The 23322-nt window shown below is 47.9% G+C and overlaps 9 protein-coding genes across 9 annotated transcripts, besides 34 other annotated features; all 9 read left to right on the top strand.

Annotated features, from left to right (window-relative positions):
- Positions 1–556: a sequence feature (areas merged during assembly that could not be assigned to a particular haplotype. This can correspond to areas where the two haplotypes were merged or to regions with more than two copies in the genome that were merged during assembly.).
- Tc00.1047053503781.10 (hypothetical protein, conserved) lies at positions 1–6151 on the top strand (the record flags this gene model as incomplete). The annotated part of the gene is made up of 1 exon (XM_805705.1): positions 1–6151. A coding segment is annotated over one exon (6151 nt), but the record flags the coding sequence as incomplete, so codon positions are not given.
- Positions 557–767: a sequence feature (heterozygous, Esmeraldo-like haplotype).
- Positions 768–4863: a sequence feature (areas merged during assembly that could not be assigned to a particular haplotype. This can correspond to areas where the two haplotypes were merged or to regions with more than two copies in the genome that were merged during assembly.).
- Positions 2265–2320: a sequence feature (GA-rich).
- Positions 3548–3605: a sequence feature (GA-rich).
- Positions 4864–23322: a sequence feature (heterozygous, non-Esmeraldo-like haplotype).
- Positions 6228–6253: a sequence feature (AT_rich).
- Positions 6506–6554: a sequence feature (T-rich).
- Positions 6746–7756, top strand: Tc00.1047053503781.20 (phosphatidylinositol N-acetylglucosaminyltransferase subunit C, putative; the record flags this gene model as incomplete). The annotated part of the gene is made up of 1 exon (XM_805706.1): positions 6746–7756. One exon carries the CDS (start codon positions 6746–6748, stop codon positions 7754–7756), a length of 1011 nt encoding a protein of 336 aa, XP_810799.1.
- Positions 7988–8021: a microsatellite.
- Positions 8073–9407, top strand: Tc00.1047053503781.30 (hypothetical protein, conserved; the record flags this gene model as incomplete). The annotated part of the gene is made up of 1 exon (XM_805707.1): positions 8073–9407. One exon carries the CDS (start codon positions 8073–8075, stop codon positions 9405–9407), a length of 1335 nt encoding a protein of 444 aa, XP_810800.1.
- Positions 9859–9881: a microsatellite.
- Positions 9983–10104: a sequence feature (GA-rich).
- Positions 10497–10594: a microsatellite.
- Positions 10818–10852: a microsatellite.
- Positions 10923–10956: a sequence feature (AT_rich).
- Positions 11261–11289: a microsatellite.
- Positions 11441–11464: a microsatellite.
- Positions 11650–11705: a sequence feature (T-rich).
- Positions 11791–11896: a microsatellite.
- Positions 11952–11992: a sequence feature (AT_rich).
- Positions 12185–12251: a sequence feature (T-rich).
- Positions 12325–13080, top strand: Tc00.1047053503781.40 (hypothetical protein, conserved; the record flags this gene model as incomplete). Its single annotated transcript, XM_805708.1, has 1 exon — positions 12325–13080. The coding sequence occupies one exon, from the start codon at positions 12325–12327 to the stop codon at positions 13078–13080; it is 756 nt and encodes a 251-aa protein (XP_810801.1).
- Tc00.1047053503781.50 (hypothetical protein, conserved) lies at positions 13393–15489 on the top strand (the record flags this gene model as incomplete). The annotated part of the gene is made up of 1 exon (XM_805709.1): positions 13393–15489. One exon carries the CDS (start codon positions 13393–13395, stop codon positions 15487–15489), a length of 2097 nt encoding a protein of 698 aa, XP_810802.1.
- Positions 15739–15766: a sequence feature (AT_rich).
- Tc00.1047053503781.60 (tRNA pseudouridine synthase A, putative) lies at positions 15842–17905 on the top strand (the record flags this gene model as incomplete). Its single annotated transcript, XM_805710.1, has 1 exon — positions 15842–17905. The coding sequence occupies one exon, from the start codon at positions 15842–15844 to the stop codon at positions 17903–17905; it is 2064 nt and encodes a 687-aa protein (XP_810803.1).
- Positions 18008–18031: a microsatellite.
- Positions 18251–18271: a sequence feature (AT_rich).
- On the top strand, positions 18321–19256 carry Tc00.1047053503781.70 (proteasome beta 5 subunit, putative; the record flags this gene model as incomplete). Its single annotated transcript, XM_805711.1, has 1 exon — positions 18321–19256. The coding sequence occupies one exon, from the start codon at positions 18321–18323 to the stop codon at positions 19254–19256; it is 936 nt and encodes a 311-aa protein (XP_810804.1).
- Positions 19274–19326: a sequence feature (A-rich).
- On the top strand, positions 19579–19983 carry Tc00.1047053503781.80 (universal minicircle sequence binding protein (UMSBP); the record flags this gene model as incomplete). Its single annotated transcript, XM_805712.1, has 1 exon — positions 19579–19983. The coding sequence occupies one exon, from the start codon at positions 19579–19581 to the stop codon at positions 19981–19983; it is 405 nt and encodes a 134-aa protein (XP_810805.1).
- Positions 20146–20173: a microsatellite.
- Positions 20425–20450: a sequence feature (AT_rich).
- Tc00.1047053503781.90 (universal minicircle sequence binding protein (UMSBP), putative) lies at positions 20510–21091 on the top strand (the record flags this gene model as incomplete). The annotated part of the gene is made up of 1 exon (XM_805713.1): positions 20510–21091. The coding sequence occupies one exon, from the start codon at positions 20510–20512 to the stop codon at positions 21089–21091; it is 582 nt and encodes a 193-aa protein (XP_810806.1).
- Positions 21254–21281: a microsatellite.
- Positions 21463–21491: a microsatellite.
- Positions 21631–21657: a microsatellite.
- Positions 21901–21933: a microsatellite.
- Positions 22119–22140: a sequence feature (AT_rich).
- Positions 22457–22529: a sequence feature (A-rich).
- Positions 22538–22558: a sequence feature (AT_rich).
- Positions 22782–22808: a microsatellite.

Raw genomic sequence — 23322 nt, forward strand, 5'->3', positions numbered from 1 at the left:
GTATGCCGCAGTGTATTTTTCTTTGCAAAACATGGAGAAGCGAACGATATTAGAGCTTGTTGCCACGGCCCATAGTCTTTCTGTTATATTTCTAAATGAACAGAGGAGAACATTGGATTTGGATCTGAATTGCAGTATCCCATCACAGACATGGACACAGTTGACGGTTGTTCACCGGCAGGCGGCATTCCCATTTAGCGGCAACGAATTTTTATGCTTTCTCAATGGTATGGAGGTTGCTGCGGTTTCCGGTGTTCAATACCCACCAATCTCCCTTGGCTTTTTTTACATTGGGACACGTGGCGAGGATGTGGAACAACGCTCCTCTCGAAGATCCTTCATTGGGCAAATGACGGCGGTGTATTTTCTCATGCGCGCACTAACGCCAAAGGAAGTATTGGAGTTTTTTGTGGGAGGTACGGGCGTGACGAGCATGAAGCAATACGCCACGCATATTGCCGTATACATTGATCCCCGATTTTGCGAGCGTGGTCAAGTCCACAATTTGGCGACGTTGATGCGTGGGAAAGCGTCTGAGTTGCCTCTGATCACATACGAGGGTACCGTCGCGTGCAATACAAACAGTATTATTGATTCCATCTGTGTGCTTGGCGCGTTGCATACGGTGGTGGTGCCGCTGTTAGTTCTCCTGGTGAATCCGCAGCTGCCGTTTCAGTGTCGTATTCCGCCGGCAAAACGCAAGTCTGTTCCGGAGACCACCCGGAAGGCGGTGGATGATCTCTTGAAGCTTGTGGAGTCGCTTCTGCTTAGCAACACCGTACGTGCGGATGTCTTGGAGGTTGGCCTTTTCCCAATGATTGCCCACGTTCTGCAGCAGTTTATGGAGTATCACTGCTCCAATCTCGCCCAGAGAATGTGTAACCTTTGCAGCGCCCTCTTACCCAATGGTGCCATTTTTGATGCCGCCTACACCGTACTTTTTCTTTCGGGGGATCTTTTACACGCATGCTCCGAGGAAACACAGTTGGCGCTGATCAAAACCCAAACTGCCATGTGTGGTGCAAATAAGGAGCTCTGCCGACGTGCGCATGCACTGGATTTGTCGAATTTTGTCGTGAGTGAAATCATCCATGTGTACAACACGTCTTCTCCTCATCATGCGTCCATGCGAAGAGAAATGTTTGTTCTTCTGGAAGTTATGATGGTGGAGCCCATAACAATGAACGACGCGGATGCCCTTCTGCGTCTTATAAATTTTGCTGTGAAACAAATTGAGTCGATGGTACTTCTTGAAATTCTTGAAAGGTGTCGCGTGCTCATTGCGACACGAAAACCACTACTTGCTGCCTACATGGGCAAGAAGGACTTTGCTGCGGTTCTTCTGTTGCTTTTGGAAGACTCTCGTGGGATGGTTCAAAATGAGGCGCTTTTGCTTTTTTGTCTGCTTGTCGGCCGCTCGCGGCGGACGCAGGAGTTGCTGAATCCCACTCTGCTGTCCGCACGTGAGGCGGCACACGTCGCCTGTGATATCTCTCTCTCATGGCTCAGGGAAAAACTTCACGCTGTGCAGGTGGATGTGGGACTGTACATTACATTGCGTGCCGCCCTGACAGGTCGGTTTGATGCACCCATAAATGATTGTACAGAACTGAAACGGGAAGACAAGATTCTTTTTGCCCCAGCCTTTACACCGCTGTTGCAGATGATGAAACGGTGTCAAGAAAAGTCCTTAAAGATTAGGGCCATGTCCGATATTGCAGCGTTAGTACAACAAGATCCATCGGCGTGGAAAAGTGTCGTGTCTGTGCCAGGATGGTATGCGAGTGTTGTGGACTTGTACCTTTCGGAAGATGATTTGTGCGACATGCAGGCAAGTGATATATCGTCTTTTTTGGCATCCACAACGATGATATTCGTAAAGGTGCTCTTTCATGCCCTTCTGCATGAGGCCTACGGAGCTTCAGAGTTGGAACTTCTAGTGGCATATCTTGTGCAGCAGCGTGTCCATGTTTTGCTGAACGCCGTTTTGACAGGAGTGGTGAAGGAGTACAGTGCATTATTTTCTGTTCGTCATAATCTTCTTGGTGGGGCACACTTTGGACTTGGTAGCCAGCAGGCAGCTACAAACTTTACAACGTTTTTGTTTTTGGTTGAAGATGTGTTATTTTACTCAGCCACCACATATCAGGCATATGGGGCGACGCGACCCCTTGAATCGCTACGGAAGCGAGGATACACAGAGGAAGAAGAGCTGGTGCTTGGCCCCATTAAGCGTCACGCACGCGATGCTCGGCGACAACAGCAAGGAGAAGGGGGAGAGGAGGTGGAAGAAGAAGAAGAAGAAGAAGAGAGGGAAGAATCCGTTGATGCGTTAGGGGGTCAGTTGTTTATTGGTGACAAGGCGATGCGATTTCGCATGGATCCCGACGGGGTTTGGCTTCATGCGACTCTTGCCGTATGCACCATGCATATTCTCACGACACATGCTGCCGTGCTTAACGCAGGTGGGACGAACAGCGGCGGTTCTTTGGATTTTTACATGCGGGGACGTCGAGTTCGGAAAGGAGGGTTTCTTCGTTTATTTGTGCGTCTTTTCCGCGTGACATGCAACTTCATTTTGCGGGATGCCGAGCAGGTGGAGGGTGTTGTGCTCATGGTGGGACGATGGATACGAATTGTGGAAAAGGAGCAGAGCTCCTTTTTGCTTCTTCGACGCCAATCGACAGAGCAGAGGGAGCATTCGCCACTTTCCGGTTCTATGATCATGATTCTCGGCTTACACGATCTTCTCGCTCGACGTTTGCGCTTCTCCGTGGAGGGTTCATCCACACGGTTTGAGGACTTAAACTATGAAATATTGGACTGTATCAAGTGTCTTTGTATTCTCTATCGTAGGACTCTAGCTCAGATGCAGATATTTCACGCACAGAGTCCAGCTTATGAAAGTGCACCACGGACACGGAAGGATACTCTGGATTGGCTTTGTTCCAGGAAGCGAGAAAGGTCGATTGTGGAGTTTGTAGAGGTGGCGTCTCGACAAGACTACGATGGGTTTATACGTCATTGTACGCTCGTCATGGAGCGGGATCGGTTAACTGAAAAGGGCATCGTCCGGCTGATTGAAGAAGAACACACAAAGGTCATGGCGCATCTGCATCAGATCATTACGGGCCTCAGTGTTGCCCGCAGGTTAATGCTTGATGCGCTGGAACAATATCTGCAGGCGACATCCAAGGAATTGGCCGAGACGGAGACACTCAAGGAACGATTTGCCCCACAAACAGCGCGTAAGCTTGCCACTGTGGTGTTCAACACAGTCTGGCGTCGCTTTCTGGAGCGGTGCAAGGGCACCATCTGGGATTTTGACCCGGCTGGACAGCACAGTACCAAATACGTCCGTTTATTGGAGGTGGAACAGCAGCAGCTTGTTCGCCGAAAATTGGTGTTTGACTCCAATGGCACTGACCATGCGAATATCACAACAATGGGATCCGCCTCCTTAGTTCTCCAACAGGCTGAGCAGCAGCAGCCATGTCCTCGCGGCGGGGAACACATGCTATTATCCACAGAAAACTCAGGGAATGACGAAGAAGACGAAGAGGAGGAGGGAAAGGACGAGGAAGAACAAATGGAAGAAGAAGAAGGGATGGAATTGAGTGGTGTTGCAGCTCTCCCGGTGGCAACGGAGGCGAACCAAACCGTACACTTCTCCATGGCATGTGAGGTTCCGTACATGATGCACTGCTGGAGTGCGACTATGGTGATACGGGAAAGTGATCTTTGTATCTTTTTCGATGAAGAAAACAAGGCATATAATCAACGAATTGCGGAAGAAGCAGAATCATTGCTGATAAAGCCAGGAAGTATCATTTATCCATCGGGTCATGTAAAAATCTTGGCGCCAGGTCGACGTTTTCGAATGCGGCGTAGTGCGGTTGAGTTATGGTTTCTTGATGGAATGAGCGTGTTGATCAACTTTGCCACCTTTCCAGACATGCGGGCTGCTGTGAACAACATACGTACGGCGGCTGGGAGGCACAAATTACTTCATTCTCCTTTATATATTTTTCAGGTGAATCCCAAGAAAGATCCAATGCTCTGGCGACGCATGGAACAGTGGCGTGATCGCGAGATTTCCAACTTTGAATACTTGTTGTGGCTCAATTTTTTTGGTGGCCGTACCTTGAATGACATCACCCAGTATCCGGTGTTTCCCTGGGTTATCGCGGACTACACTAGTGAAACATTGGATTTGGAAAGCCCTTCTACGTTCCGTGATTTTACGCTACCAGTCGGTATATGTGGGGGCCCACAATCTCGTGCACGTGTGGAGATGCGATACGAGGCAACCAAACAACTTGGAGATATTCCGGCGCATTACTTTACACATTACAGTTCCTCTGCCGTGGTGCTTTATTATTTGATTCGTATGGAGCCCTTCACCACTTTGCAGATTATCCTGCAAGGGGGCCACTTTGATCATGCTGACCGTATGTTTCATTCCATGGCTTCATGTTGGCATGGGGTGACTACAAATTCACAGGATGTGCGAGAGCTAATACCAGAGCTCTTTTATATGCCAGAAATCTGCATGAATACAAATAGAGTTCGGTTTGGTTGTAAACAAGGCGGAGAAGCGATGGATTCACTTGAATTACCGCCATGGTCTCATGGAGATCCGTACGAATTTATTTATCGAATGCGGGAGGCTCTTGAAAGCGATTATGTTTCTTCAATGCTACATCATTGGATCGATTTGATCTTTGGGTATAAGCAGCGGGGCAAGGAAGCCATTGCCGCGCTCAATGTTTTTAACTGGCACTCCTATGAGGAGCTGGACAAGAACCGTGATACGGATGTGGATCGGCAATTGCTTATCGATTCCCTTGATAACATTGGGCAAACTCCCATTCAACTCTTTACGCAGAATCACGTTGAACGACGCCCCTATGATTTGTTGGATCCAATAAGTTGCTCTATGAGTGTGAAAACAATTGATGTTCAGCGCACGTGTTCCTGTGTTGCTCGTGTGGCGTTATTCGCATCGGATCGTGTCCTTCTTGTGGGCGGGAATGGGACGGCTCTGCTTTTCCGGCTTATTGTGGCCCCTCTTACGAAACGGGCGAGACGCGCATGTTCTGCTGGCTCTGTTGGTTCGGCGGCGGCAACGGGGGCGGGGGAAAACTCCGTGGCAGCTTCTGCAGGCAGCGGGGGTTTGCCGAGTTTGTCAAATATGACGCCTTCGGCATCGGGCCGCGGCGGCGGAATTTCTCGAGGCCGCCCGAGCGTTGATATGCTGGAGGAAGTTGAGCGTCGTACTGCGCCTCTTCCCACAGGTGTGGTTCCGAACACGAGCAAAAAGGCCGGTGGTCCGTGTGAGACGGAGAATGTGGCGGTGCTTTCCTTCGATAACGAAGTGTTTGTGGCCTTTGGTGGTCTCTTTGACAATACTTTTGTGATCCGTCCGCTGGACTCCTCTTCCGTCTTTGCGGAGGAGCGCCTAAGTGCGCATCGCGGCCGCGTTGTGCGCATCACTGCGAGCTCCAACAGTCGCTACATCGTGAGCGGCGCGGAGGACACCACCTTTGTTGTGTGGAGTTGTCAGCTGCAGCAGGGGCGTACCAGGCTGCGAGTGGAGCTGCTCTTTACGGTGTATGGGCACGAGGATAATCCCACCGCCGTAGACCTCAGTCCCGTGCTTGACCTTGTCGCCACCGCCAGCAGGGACGGTGTGCTGATGCTGCATAGTCTTACGAGCAGTCGACTGGAGCGCAGTTTGAGGCATCCGGAGAATTTTTCCATTGACCGCGTGCTTATCCAAGCGTCATGTTACCTGCCGAATATTTTATACGCCTCCGCGTTGGATCACGTTATACATCAGATTGGCGTCAATGGTGTGGCGTTGCGGTCAGTCACCGCCCCGGGGCGTATTACGAGTTGGTGCGTCACACCAAATCAGTACATTCTCGTCACGACCAAATCCTTTACAAATTTGAATGCATCGGACGAATCTGGCGGGACGGTTTTTTTTCTCCATTCCTTCTACCTCTCTTTTTTGAACTCTGTGCCATGTCCGTTGAGAAGTTTTGGTGCCACACTGACGTGCTGCGCGGCTCATCCTTCCAACCCGCAGGTGATTGTGTGCGGCTCCTCTGAGGGATCCTTGTCACTCTTACGCGTTGAGTTGTGAATGCACATGCAGACCGATGAAAAGGCGGAAAAAGTGTATCGCATATAAAATTGTATACAATAAAAATACTCGATGGATATATAATATAATATATATTTATATGCCTGCTGCTGTTGCCGTTACTACTAGTTCCTGTAACCCCTGTATGTAAAAAAAGGGGAAAGAAGAAGAGGAATAAGAAAGGAAGAACAAAACCTTCAGTGAGATTTTGCTTTATGTGGTGGTGGTGGTGGGGGGGAGGTAGAGAAAGACCGGCACACCTTCCACCCACCTGCACCGACACGCAAAACCACACGGGTAAAGAAATTATGGACGAGGGAAAGATCAACGTAACGATGCGACACGGTCATGTCCTTTTTTTTTTTCCTTTTTCTGCGCTTTCTTTTTTTTTTTGTTTGTTTTTGTGTGTGTTCTTATTTTTATTGTTGTGCATGCCAACCCACACTCAACCGCAACCCTCCGTAAATATTTTTTTTTTCTCTGGTTTGATTGATTGAATTTTTGCCTTTTTATTTATTTATTATTAGTGCGAAGTGAAGCGGAGGAGGCTGAGGGAAAAGGGGAAAAAAAAAAAAAAGGTAACAACCGAGCATCATGTCATCGGAGCGGCGTCGCACGCATACGGCAACGAGTAGTGATGAATTCTTCGCTGGCGTGTCCGTTCATTGGGCCTCGTCGACCGGCTCTGCGGCTCGGGGGTGGCGGAAGGTGTTGTATGAGCGGCAGCCCTTTGAGGACAACTACGTCGATCCCGAGCAGTTTATGCGGGATCTAAGGCAAAATGTCAACCTGAAAACATACGAGTACGGCAAGGTTGTAATGGATACTTTTGTCGTTGTTCAGCAGTTGTCGTTTGTTGCGCTTTTTCTTTTTGCATTCGCTAAGATGTACTCGGAAGAGGGGAATGCGTATGCGCTGGCGTGGATAAACACGACACTCTTTGCGCTCTCTTTTGTATTTTATGTTGAAATGCAGCGCCAACAGGCCATGGAGCAGGGTGAAACAACAACTCCGCTTTTGCAGCATGTGGTGAAACTTGGAAGGCAGGTTCTTCCGTTGGTGGCTGTTATTATTCTTCTCTCCCCTGCCTTGCAGACGCTTACGGCCACGTACAGCAATGACACGATTGTGGCCCTTAGCACTTTTGCAATGTGCATTCATTTATTATTAACAGATTATAGTTACCTGAATTGTTATACGGAAAGGTATCAACAATATACGGCGGTTAGTGCGGCAACATTTGGTACAATTCTCGTGGCTTCACGAATAAAAAATTTTTTTTGTAGTGGGCCTCTGATCACATTTGGAATCCTTTGCTTTGCGCTCTCACCCATTCCGAGGCATCACCTCAAGCGCACTTCGGCGACAGCGCATGTGGGACTCACATTTGCGCTTTGTGGGCTTGCAGCTGGGTGCTTGATGCAGGCGGCTATTTTTGCCGTGCTGTACTGTCTATTGGTGGTGGCCGTGTCGTTGTTTATTCCATGGTGTTTTGTGACACTGCACGGGAGTATGAAGAAACAAATTAACGGTCCATGGGATGAGGCAAAACCGACGAATAGCGCCGCTGCTGCAGAGTGGGCAAACGCCGGTCTTCTGCGTTGATACCTTTTTTTTTTTTTTTCCCGGTTACTCTCAATATTTCTGTGGCGGGTCCCTCTCAACACAACTCCGCATCACAAGACGCGCATGTGAAGATGCTTTTTTGCTATTTGTAATGTTTTTATTTTTCTGTCTGTATCTCTTTCACTCTCTTTTTTTTCTTTTCGCTATTCTACCTCTGTTGGCTCTCTAGTGTGGTAGCAACATACAGCACGAGAGAGAAGATTGCTAAGTAAAAAACAAAAAAAAAAAAAAAAGAAAACAAAAACGGAAGAGGAACGAAGGAGAAGGGAGGGAGTAATAAAGAAGAGGTTACAATATGGCTACTCACAGCTACTACGGTGGCTACTCACTTATTCGCTCCAGTGCATACACTGCCAACAGCAACGGGTGTGGGAACAGTTGTAGCAGTAAGAACGCGAGTTCCACCAGGGATGGGACGCGAACAGCGGGGTTGGCCCGGATGAATTTTGCCTCATGCAACAGCGACTGGATGCCATCCCTTGCGACATCCTCGGCGGCTGAGGTGCGTTCCACGGTGATGCCCGTTGACGCAGTGGGAGATGTTGCCTCCAGCGCGAGCGCCCCAACGCGCACCCCGCTCATTCAGGCCCTTTTGGCCATGCAGAACTTTTACCGCGGGGTGCCTCTCTGCGTCACCAATACCACCGCCCGGAATGCTTCCACGACCACAACCGTCACACCCCCCGCAGCACCCAGTGCGAAGATGGAAAAATTTGTTGCTGCAACCACCGCGGAGGTTTCTAAGCGAGCGGAGACAAAAAAAATGTTACCCACCATTCCAATGCCCATCGGCGGCGACACGTGGACGGCGCTCAGTGACACGGTACTTGCGGCTAAAACCGGCGTCGTCGCGTCACGGCATGCATTGAAACGCCCAGTAGCTCCTATGGCCGTTGGAGTGACGGATGCGGATCTTGACAGGGAGATGAGGTCAACGCGCAAGGGCCCAGAGCCGCTATTCCGCGATCTTTTGGCCTTTTCTTCGCCTTCCGAGACACCCACCCAGAGTGCATTTGCGTGCAACACGAATAATAGCAAACGAAGGGACCCCGTCCCCGCAGATGAACTTTTTTCATTCCAACAACATGAACAGGAACAAAAGCAGCATTGTCCTGTCCCACCCGCCCCAATTTCTGTGAGCCCTCTCTTGTCCCCCAATCGAGAAAACAGCCTGGCGCCAGAAGAGAAGTTGCAAATGTTTCAGAAGCAATCTGAAGTCCCAGGTGGTTTCTACGATGAGGGACATTATGCGTTGCGTTCATCCCCTAAAGAATTGCAGATGGGTCTTGCCAGCTTTTCCTCCACACCGGAGGAGAGGCAGCAAGAGAAGAGCACCATTCCTGTTTTGTCTGGTGGGATAAATGGCGCTTCTCGCCAGGGCATTCAAAGAAACCAATTGCTGAGGGAAGGCGATGAGGACAAGCCTTTGTTCGACGAAGAAGATGAGGATGCCCTGGAGCACATTAGACAAGTCATCAACATTGTTCTATCAGTTAATGCTTCCGAGAATGCCTCCGCGGATACAGATGCCTCCTGCAAGCCTAAAAAGGGCCTGGAGTTTGGCATGGAGTGGTTGAATACCCGGTACCACCAAAGTGAGCAGCAAAACTCCTTCTTTCAGGGCTTTTAGGGGAAAATTCATGGGAAAATATGACAAAAAACCATCCTATTTCCGGTATTTGGGGACAGTGGCGTACTGCGCGGAGGGTACGAATGAGCAAAGATATTTATATTCGAAAAAGAAAAAAAGCGAGATACGGAAAAGAGAAGAACAACAACAACGAAAAAAACTAATAGGGAGAAGAAGAAGGGGGGGGGGGGGGGAAACGAGGATATACATATAATGAAGGGAAAAGAAGCCAATGGGATATAGGAGAGGTTAAAATGTGCTCTTACCACCACTATGTGCGACGCCGAGAAGTCCAAGTGAGGATAAGACAGGATGAATACACGGGGCGGCGTTCCATTTGGGGTCTTACTGAAACTTTCTGAGGAGGTGGGTGTATGCGTCATTGTGGGGCCCTCTAATAGTTGGACGCATCTCCGTTTTTGTTTGCTTGCTTCTCTGGAGAAAAAAAAAAGGGGGAGGGGGGGGGGGGGGGGGAAATGGCATACACGCGGAACATACAGTCTTCCGGAAGATTATCGTTCACTGCAGGCGGGGAATGAGCGGCGGCACAGTGGGTGGAGGGAATTGAGGGTGAGAAAAATGAAAGGAAGAATGAGTTGGCGGGGAGGAGAAAATAAATAAATAAATATGTAGGAAGGAAAGAAAGAAAAGGATTTAAGAAGAAAAAAAAAAAGGAAGGGAAGTTGGGAAAGAGAGGTTCAGTGATACTTAGTAATAAAACAATAACGAAGTGGGATTTGAGTGGGGTAGGAGGAGGAGGTGACGGGAGCAAAATGCTCAATATGGCTTTGGGTTTATTACACACTTGACGGGGCACCCTTTTTTTTGTGGCTGCACCTCTTTTTTTGTCCATCCTTGCCGGAATGACAGGGAAAGAAAAAAGAACTGATACAATCAATGGCTGAGCCCATTCCTTTCCTCTCTCTTTCTCTCTCTCTCTGTGTGTGTGTGTGTGTGTTGAGTCATATGTTTTGGTTGCGTTTTTTTTTTTTTTAAGGCATATCATGAAAACAAAAGAGAGAGAGGGCGTGGGAGGGAGAGAACAACGATACATCTAATCCGCGCCTCTATGTATTTATGTGCATGGATTTATTTTATTTTTATTTTTATTGTTGTTGTTGTTGTTATTGCCATTATTATTATTATTTACTATTATTATTATTATTATTATTATTATTATTATTATTCCATGTAGTCGTTTTTTTTTTGTTTTTTTTTTTTGCGTTGTGTTTTTGTGCCTGCATGTGGTCGGAGAGGATGATAGAAACGCTGCGTTGGTTTTTTTAATTGTCCCGCTGTCACCATTTTTCTTGCCAAATGTTCGGAAGTACTGCGGACGCACATTTGCGGATAGACACACATACATACACGCATAAGAAGGAAAAAAATAATAAAAAAAAGAGGGCTACGTTTTTTTTTTTTTTTTTTTTTTTTTTTTTTTTTTTGAGGGGTAATTGTCTTTTCATTATTGTCCAAAAGTTGGTTTTGCGGCGTATGGATTCTAACAACAAAAACAAATAATAATAATAATAAGAAAAAAAAAAAAAAACTGTGAGCCTCCCCCGCACTTCTTGAAGTTAACCATCGAACTGGGGCAATAAGTGAGGATAATAAATGGCTACGAAACACGGCGGGTGCTTGGGGGGTGGGTGGGTGGGTGGAATGGCAGCAAGAAAGAGCGCATGTGTGCTCATATATTTATTTATTTCTCTTGCGGAGGTGGGGGAAGAGGGATTGGGGTGAGAAGGAGTGAGAGAAAAAAGGAAATAAAGACAAACATCGGCTTTTTGTTTTTGTTTTTCGTGCCATTTCATAATGATAGGCCGTTGTGGGGAGACCGTGAGAGATGACGATGATGGTGGTGGTGGTGGTGGTGGTGGTGTAAAATATTACATTTTTAGGTTTGTTTCTTCTTTTTTTAATTTTACGAGAGGATTTTTTTTTCTGCCTGATGTGCTGATTTTTTTTTTTTTTTTTTGGTACTTGTGTGTGTGTGTGTGTCTGTGGGGGGAAATGCGATGTTTTGGATCTCCTTTTTTTTTTTTTATTTTTTTTTTGGATTTTATTTTCGAAGGATCCCACCACCAGCCGTCATCTTCAGCGTGGGTTTTGGGCTCAGGCGGCGAGACTGCGGGCGGGGGGCATCCGAAGTCAAGCCGTCTTGTCATGAAAACATACGACCGGGGATCTGCCGGACTGTGGAAGAGGGAGAAATACGGCATGCGCATTGTTTCCGCGTGACTCTCTCTTTTTCTCTCTCTTTTTTTTTTCTTCATTTTTTAGTTGTTTATTGTTTTTACGGAGGCGTTTTTAGATGCGTGGTGTTGTCAGGGAGGGCCCAGGAACGCCCTACTTCCGAGGAGCGTCAGAAGAGGAATGCTTGTGTTTTCTTTTTTGTTGTTGTTTGTTTGGAGTATTTTTGTTTCACTCATAATTTGTTCGTTTGTGTGTATGTGTGTTTGCCTTTTTACTTTCTTTTTTTTTTTTTTTAACCCTTTCTCTTCATTTGGGCCTGCATGCATGCTGGAAGTGCGTACCATTGACAAAAAAAAAAAAAAAAAACTTTTTCTTTTTTTTTTTTATTTCAGCAGAAAAATAATGGCTTTGCCCTTCTTTCTCACCCACCCCCCCCCCCCTACCTGATTAATTGATATTTGGATCGAGTGATTTGTCCCGTCTGTATCATCATCAATGCTTGCGTTTGTGCGCGTGTGCGTGCGTATGCACGTTTTGGGGGGGATGTGGCTATGCCCGCCCATTATTGCGTTATCCTTCCCTTTTGTCTCTTTCTCTCCTTTTTTTCTTGCTTGCTTGTATTTGTGTGTGTTTCCTTTTTTTTTTTTTGTCCCAATAATTGTTCTTGTAGTTGTCGTCGCGGCTGGGATACATTTTTACCGCGCCGGCGGTAACCCAAGTCATGGTTGCTCTGTGGGGAAGGGGGAAAGAAAATAGGAATGACGTGGAAGAGGGGGAGGAGGGCGTGAAGGCATCCCTCCTTCATCAGCAGTGTGAGGCTGCCGTGAGTGAGGTGCTCGCCACGGTGAATACAGTGCAGTACCTTATTAAAAGCATTGAGGAAATCACAGGCAAGCCATTTCATCGGGAACGTATCAAGTGCGTCACGTTAAATCGTGGTATTCACAGTGGTGGTGCCGTGGGTAATAATGGCTCTGGTCCTTTGGACGGCAACGTGATGGCGGGGTACATGTGGCGTCGTGCACGCGAAGACTGTGAAAAGGGTGATATTTTGCTTGTTGAGGAGCTCATGGTTGGCAAGGCAGGTAACAGCGGCACGAATATTCCTGACAAGCGAACAATTGAAACCGTGGAGAGAAATCTGCGTCATGAACTCATTCATGCCTTTGACGACACGCGTGGTGTGATTGAGGCATCGGACTGTATACATCAGGCTTGTAGCGAAATACGGGCAGCGCGGCTTAGTGGGGATTGCTTTGTCGGAGAGGAGCTCAAGCGTGGGCGGCTGGATCCGCTGCGTAGCGGTATACGCTGCGTGAAGCGGCGGGCCACACTTGCAGTAGAAAAGAACCCCGTCTGTCGCGGATTTTCGGAGCGGGCGGTCGAGCGTGTTTTTCAGCGGTGCTACTCGGACTATGAGCCCTTCGCTGCGCCCATTTATGCCATGGGTAGTTATGGCGAGGAGAAGTTCAAGTAGCACTAAGGCTTTGGCGTGGGCAGGAAAGGGCAGAGTAGATGCGAAGATCACGCCCCGCCATTGGATGGATACATACAAATAATGATCACAATGCATTCACATAATTCTCTTTTTTTACCTTTCTCTCTATGTGTGTGACTGTAAATTTTTGAAGCGCTTATCTGTTTAGCTTGACGGTCATGCGTGTAAGCGTTCTTGGCGGTCTCATGCGATATTTTTTTTTTTTTTGCTTTTCAACAAAATTATATATATATAAAGAATTTTGTGCGACTGCACAACGCGCAAGGGTGCTGGAAGGAGAAGAAACATTACATGGTGCGGGTCGGTGGTCTCGAAAGGCCGGCAAGTTCCAAAAGGCGCCAGTCCGCATCGCGGCTCTCGTCTTCCTCTCTGCAAGGGGGTGCTGTGGCGGGCAAGGTTCGTCGTAAAGCCGATGGTGCGCAGCGAAGGAACCGGTCTGAGGGACAAAGTCGCAAATTGTCTTTAAAAAGACGCTCTCTGAAAGCGGGTGGGAGCACGAATGCTCAGCGGAAACGTAATGGGCGCTCAAACCGTGCTTATAGTGTTAGGTCGCACTCAGCGGAGCGTGGAGCAGCTGCAGGGGCGCAGGGGAAGACGTTGGGAACTTCGGGACGGTCAAGGCCATTCTCCCGTGCCGTGATGGATGCATATGTCTCACGTATACAAAGATGGTTCCGTAGGCTGGTTTTGGGAGGTGTCGTGAGGTGCCGTGGGCTTCTGGTCATGCGCATTAGGGAAATTCTTGAATTGCAAAAACGTCTTTTGGAACTTCGTGTCCGTATGGCAAAGCGCGTCATGTCCGAGGCGTTTAATACTTATGCCCTAAGTATTCATAGCGATTCCGAGATGAGAGGTATAAGGAAGTATAAACCTGTAGTAACATTGGTGAATGCATTTATGCGTGCAAAGAAGGACTGCGTTTTGAGGAGCGAAAAGCTGCATATTATTTACCAACGCGCGGTAAGGGTTATTGAACGAGCATGGGCAAAGTGTGTCTTGTTTCGTTCTATTCAACAAGCCTCTGTGGAGAATAAAATGCAATGGCTTCTCATCCAGCAAGAGGAGATTGAAAGGCGTGATTACATTCGTCAACGATTGTTATTTCTTGTCGAGTGCCACCAACAGTGTTACAATCACCCCCTTTTAATGAAGGCTGTAATTGCTGTGCGGAACACTGAATGCTGGGCTGGTATCATAACGGAGAGCCCTTTGCACTTGACGGATAGGATTTGCTCTTTTGTAAACTTGAGTAATGAAGTTACCTTGAATACCTCTTCCGCCCGGGACTTTAGGCATTCCATCATGATGCAAACATTACGTTCCCAAGCTTCTTCGCGCTTTGCGTCTCCAAATTTTGGACGGACTTCTGATTCTCAACGATGGAGTTGTCTTAATGAGGAGAAACACAAGGGCTTAATCTTTCAGACGACACATGAGCAGCCCTCGGTCAAGCATCGTTTTAATGTACGAGCGGATACAGCCTTTGTGCATGGACTCTTACAGGAGATGGGGAAGCTGGATTTTCCTTCTTCTATGGGCTCCCGTCCACGAGTTCTTGCGTCACCACGAGACCTAACCGATGCTGCGGTCTCCACCACGTGTACGGCGCGGGTGCAGAGTACAGAACATGCCTCTGAGCTTACAAATAGTCGCTTTGTTTGGGTTGGCAATGTAATTCTGCGTGAATGTCTGAGATCATCGCCACTTTTTACAGAATTTTGTATTTGGAATAACTCCAAAGAACGTGGATGGATAAAGGGTGGGAAGGCAACGTCTTCTTCATATGTTTTTGAGGATGCAGTCAATGCGTGCTTTCTTCACCCTGCGCCGAGAAGAAAAAGCCGCGAAAGGACTCTTTCGCCGATGGACTTCAGTGTGAGCGTGGCCTCCATGGGGAAGGCGTGGGCGGATTTCTACGTCTTCATGGATCTCACTGGCGATGCCTTGAAATCTTTCTCGTGTAACAATACTACATCAGATTCCTCTCCGCTAGCATCGCTGATGGTCTCTCGAAGGAGTAAAGGGCGTGCATTGTTGCATTTTCTCCTGGGAACAGGGGCGGCCTCAGTGACACGGACATCCGGCAAATTGCACACGCCAACCCCATCTCCTGCAGACCAGACACAAGCGAATTGGGCTCCGACGAAGATCTTTGGAAGTGAGTTTGACATCAAGTATGAAATTGAGCGTCTTTTAGTGCGCGAGTATCATCGCCGATTGAAATTGCAAGATTTGTACGATGCTGAGGTTGCCGCTTTGGGATGGATTATTCAGCGAGGTACTGCGACTACGAGGAATGCTGGAGAGGCAAGAACAAATGTGAAAGAGAGCAGGCAGCAATTCAAAAAAGCACGTGTGCCTTTGCATTTGCCACCGACGCTTTGTTGATGCATGGAATTGTTGTCTCTGGTGATGATAACTAGTTTATTGTTGCTGGTAACACCCGTTTCCACCCCTTGCCGGGGTGCAATTTGAAATGTAAGATGGTCATTTTGCGTATATATAATATATATACATGTCTCGATGGGTGTGTGGCATAACTGGCAGTTTTTATTGCCTGACGTTGGTGAGTATGTTTTTCTTTTCTCACATGCACCCTTTTTTTTTTTTCCTTTTTGTGTGTGTGCAAACTCCTTCATTATTATTATTATTTTTTTTTTAATTTGTACTTTCAGGGACGGGTGCCTACACTGAAGGGAGAGAAGTGCCAGTAATAAACTAGGACTCGAAAGGGATTTCGATGCGCCGCCTGTTGTTTCCGCAGCGTGTGTTGTTGGTTACGCTACTATGGCAGCAACAGCAGCGACGATGGGAGTCCGGCGGTGAAAAAAGATCAGGGGTCCGAGGCGCATCACCACCACCAACGTCACCGAAGAGGCAGAAGAAAATGTCCCCTGCCGCATCGGAACTGTCGCGTAGTGAAGATGTCGCCAAGCGCGAGGAGCGGCTTGACGTGGAGCGGCACTTTCCAGTCGCCATGTCCCACCTAAAGGCAACCCCAGTGAGTTCGCATGTGGCGGAAGAAGGTAGGAAGCGGAGGTGGAGGGAGGTCACGCGTGTCGTAAACGCCGACGGCTATGCGCCTCCTAATGAGGACGCACAGGCACCACCTTCTTTTTTCAACGAAGGCAGTCTTGATATCCGCGGGGGGACAAAAAAGCGAGGTGCACGAGAGAGAATGTCTTCACGACGGGAATCCATTTCACCGGACGTGCTGCAGCTCTCAGCAGGCAACACGAGGCAACACGGTCTTGCGCTCGCGGAGGAGAGTAATTTATCACCCGCGGATCCTACCATTGAACCGGAGGGGGAAGAGGGTCGGAGTACATACGGCGACACCCCCGTGCAGCTCACAGACATGCTGAAGGAGCGGCTGATGGAACTAAAGGCTGAAAAAGTGCGTGAGGATCGAAATGACACATATTTGCCTCGTCGGCTGCGTCTACTGTCGGATCAGGAGGTGCAAAAACGGCTTGAGGAGAAGAAAGCGCAAAGCGAAATTGCCGCGAAACCGGTATCCACTGCGCCAAGAGGCAGAATAACAACATTAGCGGATGTGTTTAAGGAACATGCAGGGAATGATGAGGCAGGCCCTGGCCAGTTAATGACGTCAGCAGCTGCAACGAATAATTCCGTGGTTATGGATGCTATTTTTCGAAGGACGGCCGACTTTATTCCTGGTGAGACACCATACGACCCGCTTGCGGACTTTGCGAAGAAATCCCTTGGCGGGGGCATTGGCAAATCGGGCACTCCGGATGGCTCCGTGTTTCTTCTTCGATGTCTACCACGTGCTGGTTTCTGTAGCAGACGTGAGGCACTCTCCATCATTGCCAGCGGTCAAGTGCGTGTGGATAACGTGGTGGAAAGAAACCCATTCCGTCTTGTTCGAGCAGAAAATAGCATTCACGTGGAGTCTCATAGTGGCCGCCTTCGTTTTGCACCGCCACGCCTCTGGATGTATCACAAACCAGCGTATGTCATCGTCTCCAGAAACGATGTGGCAGGCCGCACCCTCATTACCAAGCATGCCCGTATACTCGGCATGGATCATCTTGTTCCGGTTGGATCGCTTCCAATGCGAGCTCATGGATTGCTACTTCTCACCAACGACGGGGAACTTTCACGCCTTCTGGAAAATCCGAAAACGATGATTCAGCAGACGTATCTGCTGCGTGTTCGGCCCGCCATTGATCCTGTGCTGGCGCACAAGTTGAACACGGAAGGCATATTGGTGAATGGGAAGCGGTACAATAATGTGGAGTTTTTTGTTAACCCAGCAATGAAGTCACGGCATTCATTGAAGGTGAAGGTAAGAGGTGAGACGATGCCTGTTGCACACCTTATGCAGCACCTGGGACGAACTGTGGAGCGCGGTGGCCGTATATCCTTTGGTCCATTTTCAATGAGCGGACTTCCTGTTGGTTCCATACGTGAGGTAACGGTACCGCCGTATTATATGCAGCATTCTGGGGCTGTTTGGAAGGAGTTTATTGAACGTGACTGGCCCTTTTTTCGTCGACAGCGTGTGTCTCGTTTACGTCGTTTAAGCCGCTACCGTGAGCTAACCCCAAGGGAGTTGGAGGAGCTAGATAACTTCACATACGAGGAACTTAAGGATGCCTTGAGCTTTGAATCACAAGAGTTAAAGGCGACGTCTGAAGAAGAGTTGCGGCGTATGTCTGTTCGCCCCACGTTGAATGAGGAGCCTTTACCCAACGAGTTCGCAAGTGCTGACGTGGATGGCAACGGTGTTTTTCCAGCGGAGGAAGAAATTGTGGAGGACATTACTGCAGTGATATGAAACACCTTTTTTTTTTGCCCGGGTTTGTGTTGTTGTGATCGTTGTGCAGAAACAGGCATACATACGCGCGTGTGTTTGTGAATGACTAAACTCTCAATCGGAATTATTATTATTATTGTTATTATTTTTTTTTTTTTTTGAGGGGGGCGGGCGGGACACTTCACCGCCTGTTGTTTTATTTTTGCTTTTGGCTGGTGCAGCATCGGTGAATTGCTCTATTCTCCCACTCTCCATGCACGGCCAAATGTAGGCCCTTTATTCACGAGTGATCAGGCAGCTTTCATACACATACGCATATATATTACAAGTACGGGGGGAAATTGAGAGAACAACAACAAGAAGAAGAATATATATATATAAATATAACAAAACAACACACACACACAAACCCTCCAAAAAGAAATTTTGTTTTCAAATGATTGCCGATTTTGAGAGTGTTTTGCGCACAGATTTCTCACTTGATGACTGTCCTCGCATTGGACCCTTCACGTGGCACAATGTGCCTGGCTTGGACGGTTCGGATGAGGGGGACGAGTGGGATGCACCAACGCTTAGCTCGTATGGATCCATTGAAACCCGCCCAAGGCGCAACGATGACTTCAGAGTAATTCCCTCAACGGGAGAAATGCTGACGGAAGATCCGCTTAGCACCAGCAATCGTCTTCAAACGGATATGCGCATGTGGAAACTCATGAAAACTTGCCCGGTGCCGCGCAGTGTTCCGAAGCTGGATATGAAGAAAGGTACGACAACTCTGGGGTTTCATTTTGACGGTGGTATCATACTTGCTGTGGATTCCCGCGCGTCTTCAGGACAGTACATCTCTTCTCAAACAGTCATGAAGGTGCTGGAAATCAATGAATACCTTTTGGGAACAATGGCGGGAGGAGCGGCAGACTGTCAATATTGGGAACGTGTATTAGGTATGGAGTGCCGTTTGTGGGAGCTACGAAATAACTGCCGCATCTCCGTGGCAGCTGCAAGTAAAATACTGGCAAACATCACTTATTCGTACCGCAACTACGGGCTCTCTATGGGCACCATGGTGGCAGGTTGGGACCAATTCGGACCCTCCCTGTATTACGTGGATGACAAGGGCACACGTGTGAAGCATGAACTTTTCAGTGTGGGCTCAGGCTCTATCTATGCCTACGGTGTTCTTGACCAGGGGTACCGCAAGAACCTTACTGTCGAGGAGGCATGCGAACTTGCACGTCGTTCCATTTTTCATGCAACGTACCGTGATGGCGCCTCCGGCGGTATTGTCACCGTTTATCATGTACACCAGGGTGGATGGACGCAAATTTCGCGTGACGATCAGACTAAACTGTATGATCGCTACGTGTTGTAGCACATTAAGGAGGTCATAAAAAAAAAAGCAAACAAAAGAAAAAAAAGGAAGAAAACAATTTAAAAGAAAATGTTGTTTAGGAGATTTTTGTGCAAGGATGTTTTGCATTTTTGTTGGAAAACAATAAAAGGCACGTGAAAATGCGACGAGCTTAGGGGCACCTGACTCGGAAACATGCATGATGCTCATTCACGCCCACCCTTCAGCTCTTTGTGTGTTCCTCATCTTTTTGTTGCTCTACCATTTTTTTTTTTTAAACTTTTCTTCGAAACAATTATAGAGCTTGATTCACCGAACGATTCTCCATTCAACTTCCACAGCCATGGCCGACAATGCGATGACAAGAGGAAGCCGCGCGTGCTACAACTGTGGCCAGCCGGGCCACCTCAGCCGTGAATGCCCCACAAGGCCACCTGGTGTCATGGGCGACCGTGCGTGCTACAATTGCGGTCGTATGGGCCACCTCAGCCGTGAATGTCCCACAAGGCCACCTGGTGTCATGGGCGACCGTGCGTGCTACAATTGCGGTCGTATGGGTCACCTTAGCCGCGAATGCCCTAACCGCCCAGCCGGTGGCTTTCGTGGTGTCGCACGTGGGGCGTGTTATCACTGCCAGCAGGAAGGTCATCTTGCGCGCGACTGCCCCAACGCACCGCCCGGAGGCGAGCGCGCATGCTACAATTGCGGTCAGACAGGCCACACCAGCCGTGCGTGCCCTGTGAAGTAAGCACTGCCCTTTGAAGGCTTGCTGGCCAGTTCGGCAATGGGTCGTTCAGTTCAGAAACAAGCTCACTTTTAAGTACAACGCGTCTACGTTCCTGGGCGAGGGGATGTCTCTTCTCTGTTTACCCCTTGTGGGGGACAGGAAAAGAACTGACTGCCTCTTATTAAAAAAAAAAAAAAAAGGAAAAAAAAAAGGGAAGGGTCGGGGAATGAAGGGAAATAAGTAAAATAATTAAATCAACAGCCCTCATATTCTCGATCTTTGCGCAGCGCGTGGGAGGGTAAATAGCAAATAAAATAATTGGTGCTTTGTTCATTTCTCCACTGCTAATATAAAAGAGTAAATGGAGGTCCTTGCAGGCATGTGGCATGCATATATTTGATTTTACCTTTACAACAAACCCCGAAATTGTTATTTTTGTGAATCGTTTAGGTATATTTGCTCTTTTATTTATTATTATTATTTTTTTTCTTGTGCAGAACCGTAGAAGTTAATTCACCGAAAGTTTAATTATACGCCTTATAAAGCCATGGCTGACGAAATTCCTATGAACAAGCGCCCTCGCATCGAAGGTGGTGGCAGCACTTGTCATCGCTGCGGGGAGACTGGACACTTCGCTCGTGAGTGCCCGAATATTCCTCCTGGTGCCATGGGCGACCGTGCGTGCTACAACTGTGGCCAGCCGGGCCACCTCAGCCGTGAATGCCCCACACGGCCTCCTGGCGCAATGGGTGGCCGTGCATGCTACAACTGTGGCCAGCCGGGCCACCTCAGCCGTGAATGCCCCACACGGCCTCCTGGCGCAATGGGTGGCCGCGCGTGCTACAACTGTGGCCAGCCGGGCCACCTCAGCCGTGAATGTCCCACAAGGCCACCTGGTGTCATGGGCGACCGTGCGTGCTACAATTGCGGTCGTATGGGTCACCTTAGCCGCGAATGCCCTAACCGCCCAGCCGGTGGCTTTCGTGGTGTCGCACGTGGGGCGTGTTATCACTGCCAGCAGGAAGGTCATCTTGCGCGCGACTGCCCCAACGCACCGCCCGGAGGCGAGCGCGCATGCTACAATTGCGGTCAGACAGGTCACATCAGCCGTGCGTGCCCTGTGAAGTAAGCACTGCCCTTTGAAGGCTTGCTGGCCAGTTCGGCAATGGGTCGTTCAGTTCAGAAACAAGCTCACTTTTAAGTACAACGCGTCTACGTTCCTGGGCGAGGGGATGTCTCTTCTCTGTTTACCCCTTGTGGGGGACAGGAAAAGAACTGACTGCCTCTTATTAAAAAAAAAAAAAAAAGGAAAAAAAAAAGGGAAGGGTCGGGGAATGAAGGGAAATAAGTAAAATAATTAAATCAACAGCCCTCATATTCTCGATCTTTGCGCAGCGCGTTTGAAGGTAAATACCCAATGATAAAAGGCACACTTACGGTCATCAAAAATATATACTCTTTTCATGAACTGTAATCCAGTTAATATGGCTGATGTACATCTTTGTTTCTTTTTTTTTTTTTTTTTTTTTGAAGGTAGAAGAAAAGGCTGGGTTTATTCCCACTTTGTTTTCGTCTTCCCTTTTTTGCTCCTGCTCCTCTGTTCTTTGAGATTTTTCTGGGACACATTTGTTTGATATGCTTTCACCTTTCTGTTTTTGTATTTACTTATTTATTTTATTTTATTTTATTTTTTTTGAGGGAGCGCGATAGTTATGGTGCTTTTTTTTTGTTTTTTCTTTCCCCGTCACCACATGTGTTTGCGGAAGAGATGCTGTCTTGTGAGAAATGGGCCAAGGACACCGGTATAAACGTTTAATAGACAAGGGGGGAAGAAGAGCAATGAGGATGAACGGATTGCCCCCTTTAAACTGAAAGGAGAAAAAACAAAAGGAAAAAAAAAAAAAGGAGTTAGCGAGATGGGAAGGAGGAGGTGTGCACGAAAAGAAAAAAAGAGAAAAGAAAAAAAAGAAACGGAGATGAAATGAGTAGATGAGGAATACAGCTGCTGGAGGGGGAAGGAAAAAAAAGAGAGGAGGGTGTGGGGGAAAAGAAACGGATGGATAGGGAGGGTGAGGGGGGCGTGGGCAACTACGTCACATGACACGCGGAAAACATTTACGACAACTCACCGCCCGCCTCGTTTGTTTTATTTCTTCAATTTTTTTTTTTTTTTATTTTGTGTTTCCGCCGTTAATGAAGTGTTTTTGTTTTGTTTTGTTTGTTTGTGTGTGTGGGAGAGGAGGGCGTGCGAGGGACAAAAGGAGTGAATGAGGGAGATGAGGGGAAGTCTGGGCAATTGTCCAAGAGGGAGGGAGGGAGGGGGAAAAGAGAGGTACAATTAGGAGCGAAAAACAAACAGAACGTTGAGAAATAGGAATATTTTTAAAAGGTGAGATGAAGTAATGAAATATCTTTGTTGTTGACACCAACGGGATTCTTTTTTACCTGCCTGGTGTGCTGTGAGCAAATAACCCTTAAAGGAGGAAAAGGTTGGAAAAACAGAAGACAAAAAAACAACAACAAAAAAAAAAAATAAAAATTAAATATCTTAAAATAAATAAAAATAACATTTTTCTTTATATATATATATATTTATGTATGTATCTCCTTTTTCCCCTATCTCTTTCTGTATTTGGGAACTGGCGGAGAGTTGTGAAGGTGCTGCGAGTTTATGTGCCCACTGTGCGGTTCTCTTTTGGGTTGCGTTGCATTTTCTCTTATTATTATTCTCTTCCTTTTTCTTTTTTTTGTGGGTCTTTCTTCTTTTGTCTGTTTCACGCTCTTCCTTTTGAAGGGGCTCTTTCGTCCATCTCATTGCGTGCCTGGCTGTCTGTCTGTCTGTCTGTGGTCGTGCTTCCGCGGAGGATGAAGATAGTGAAAAGGAGTGGAGGGTGGGTGAAGAGTGATGGAACTCAGCCGCCGGCTTAGGATGAAGGTTGGAAAAAAAGAATGAAAAAAGGAGGGGTGTGGGTTGCTTTCTTTTTTTTTGGGGGGGGGCGGGGGGGTTTGTGGTTTGTTTTTCTTGTCGGCATGAATGGTACTCGTCTCTGTTGGTGGTGGTTTTTTGTCCTTTTCTTTCTGGAACCATCAGCGGGTCGGTGTGATGACATTAGGGGTTCTTACTGACGGCGGGGACGCTTAGTGCTGTGGGGTCGTCTGTTTGTTGGCGTTTTGGGTGCGTGTGTCTTTGTGTGACTGGCCGTGACATACAGATGGGCAAGTTCTTCAGGGGAGAAGCCTAACAAAAAGGGGAAGAAACGAACGGAAGGGGGAGTTGAGTGGACAGTACAACCGGTTTTCCCTATCCCCTTTTTCCAGCTGATGCAGCTCTACAGAGGATTTAGAGGGCATCTAAAAGAA

Source organism: Trypanosoma cruzi, genomic scaffold (assembly GCF_000209065.1).
Source record: "Trypanosoma cruzi strain CL Brener 1047053516435 genomic scaffold, whole genome shotgun sequence".
NCBI classification, from domain to species: Eukaryota; Euglenozoa; class Kinetoplastea; order Trypanosomatida; family Trypanosomatidae; genus Trypanosoma; species Trypanosoma cruzi.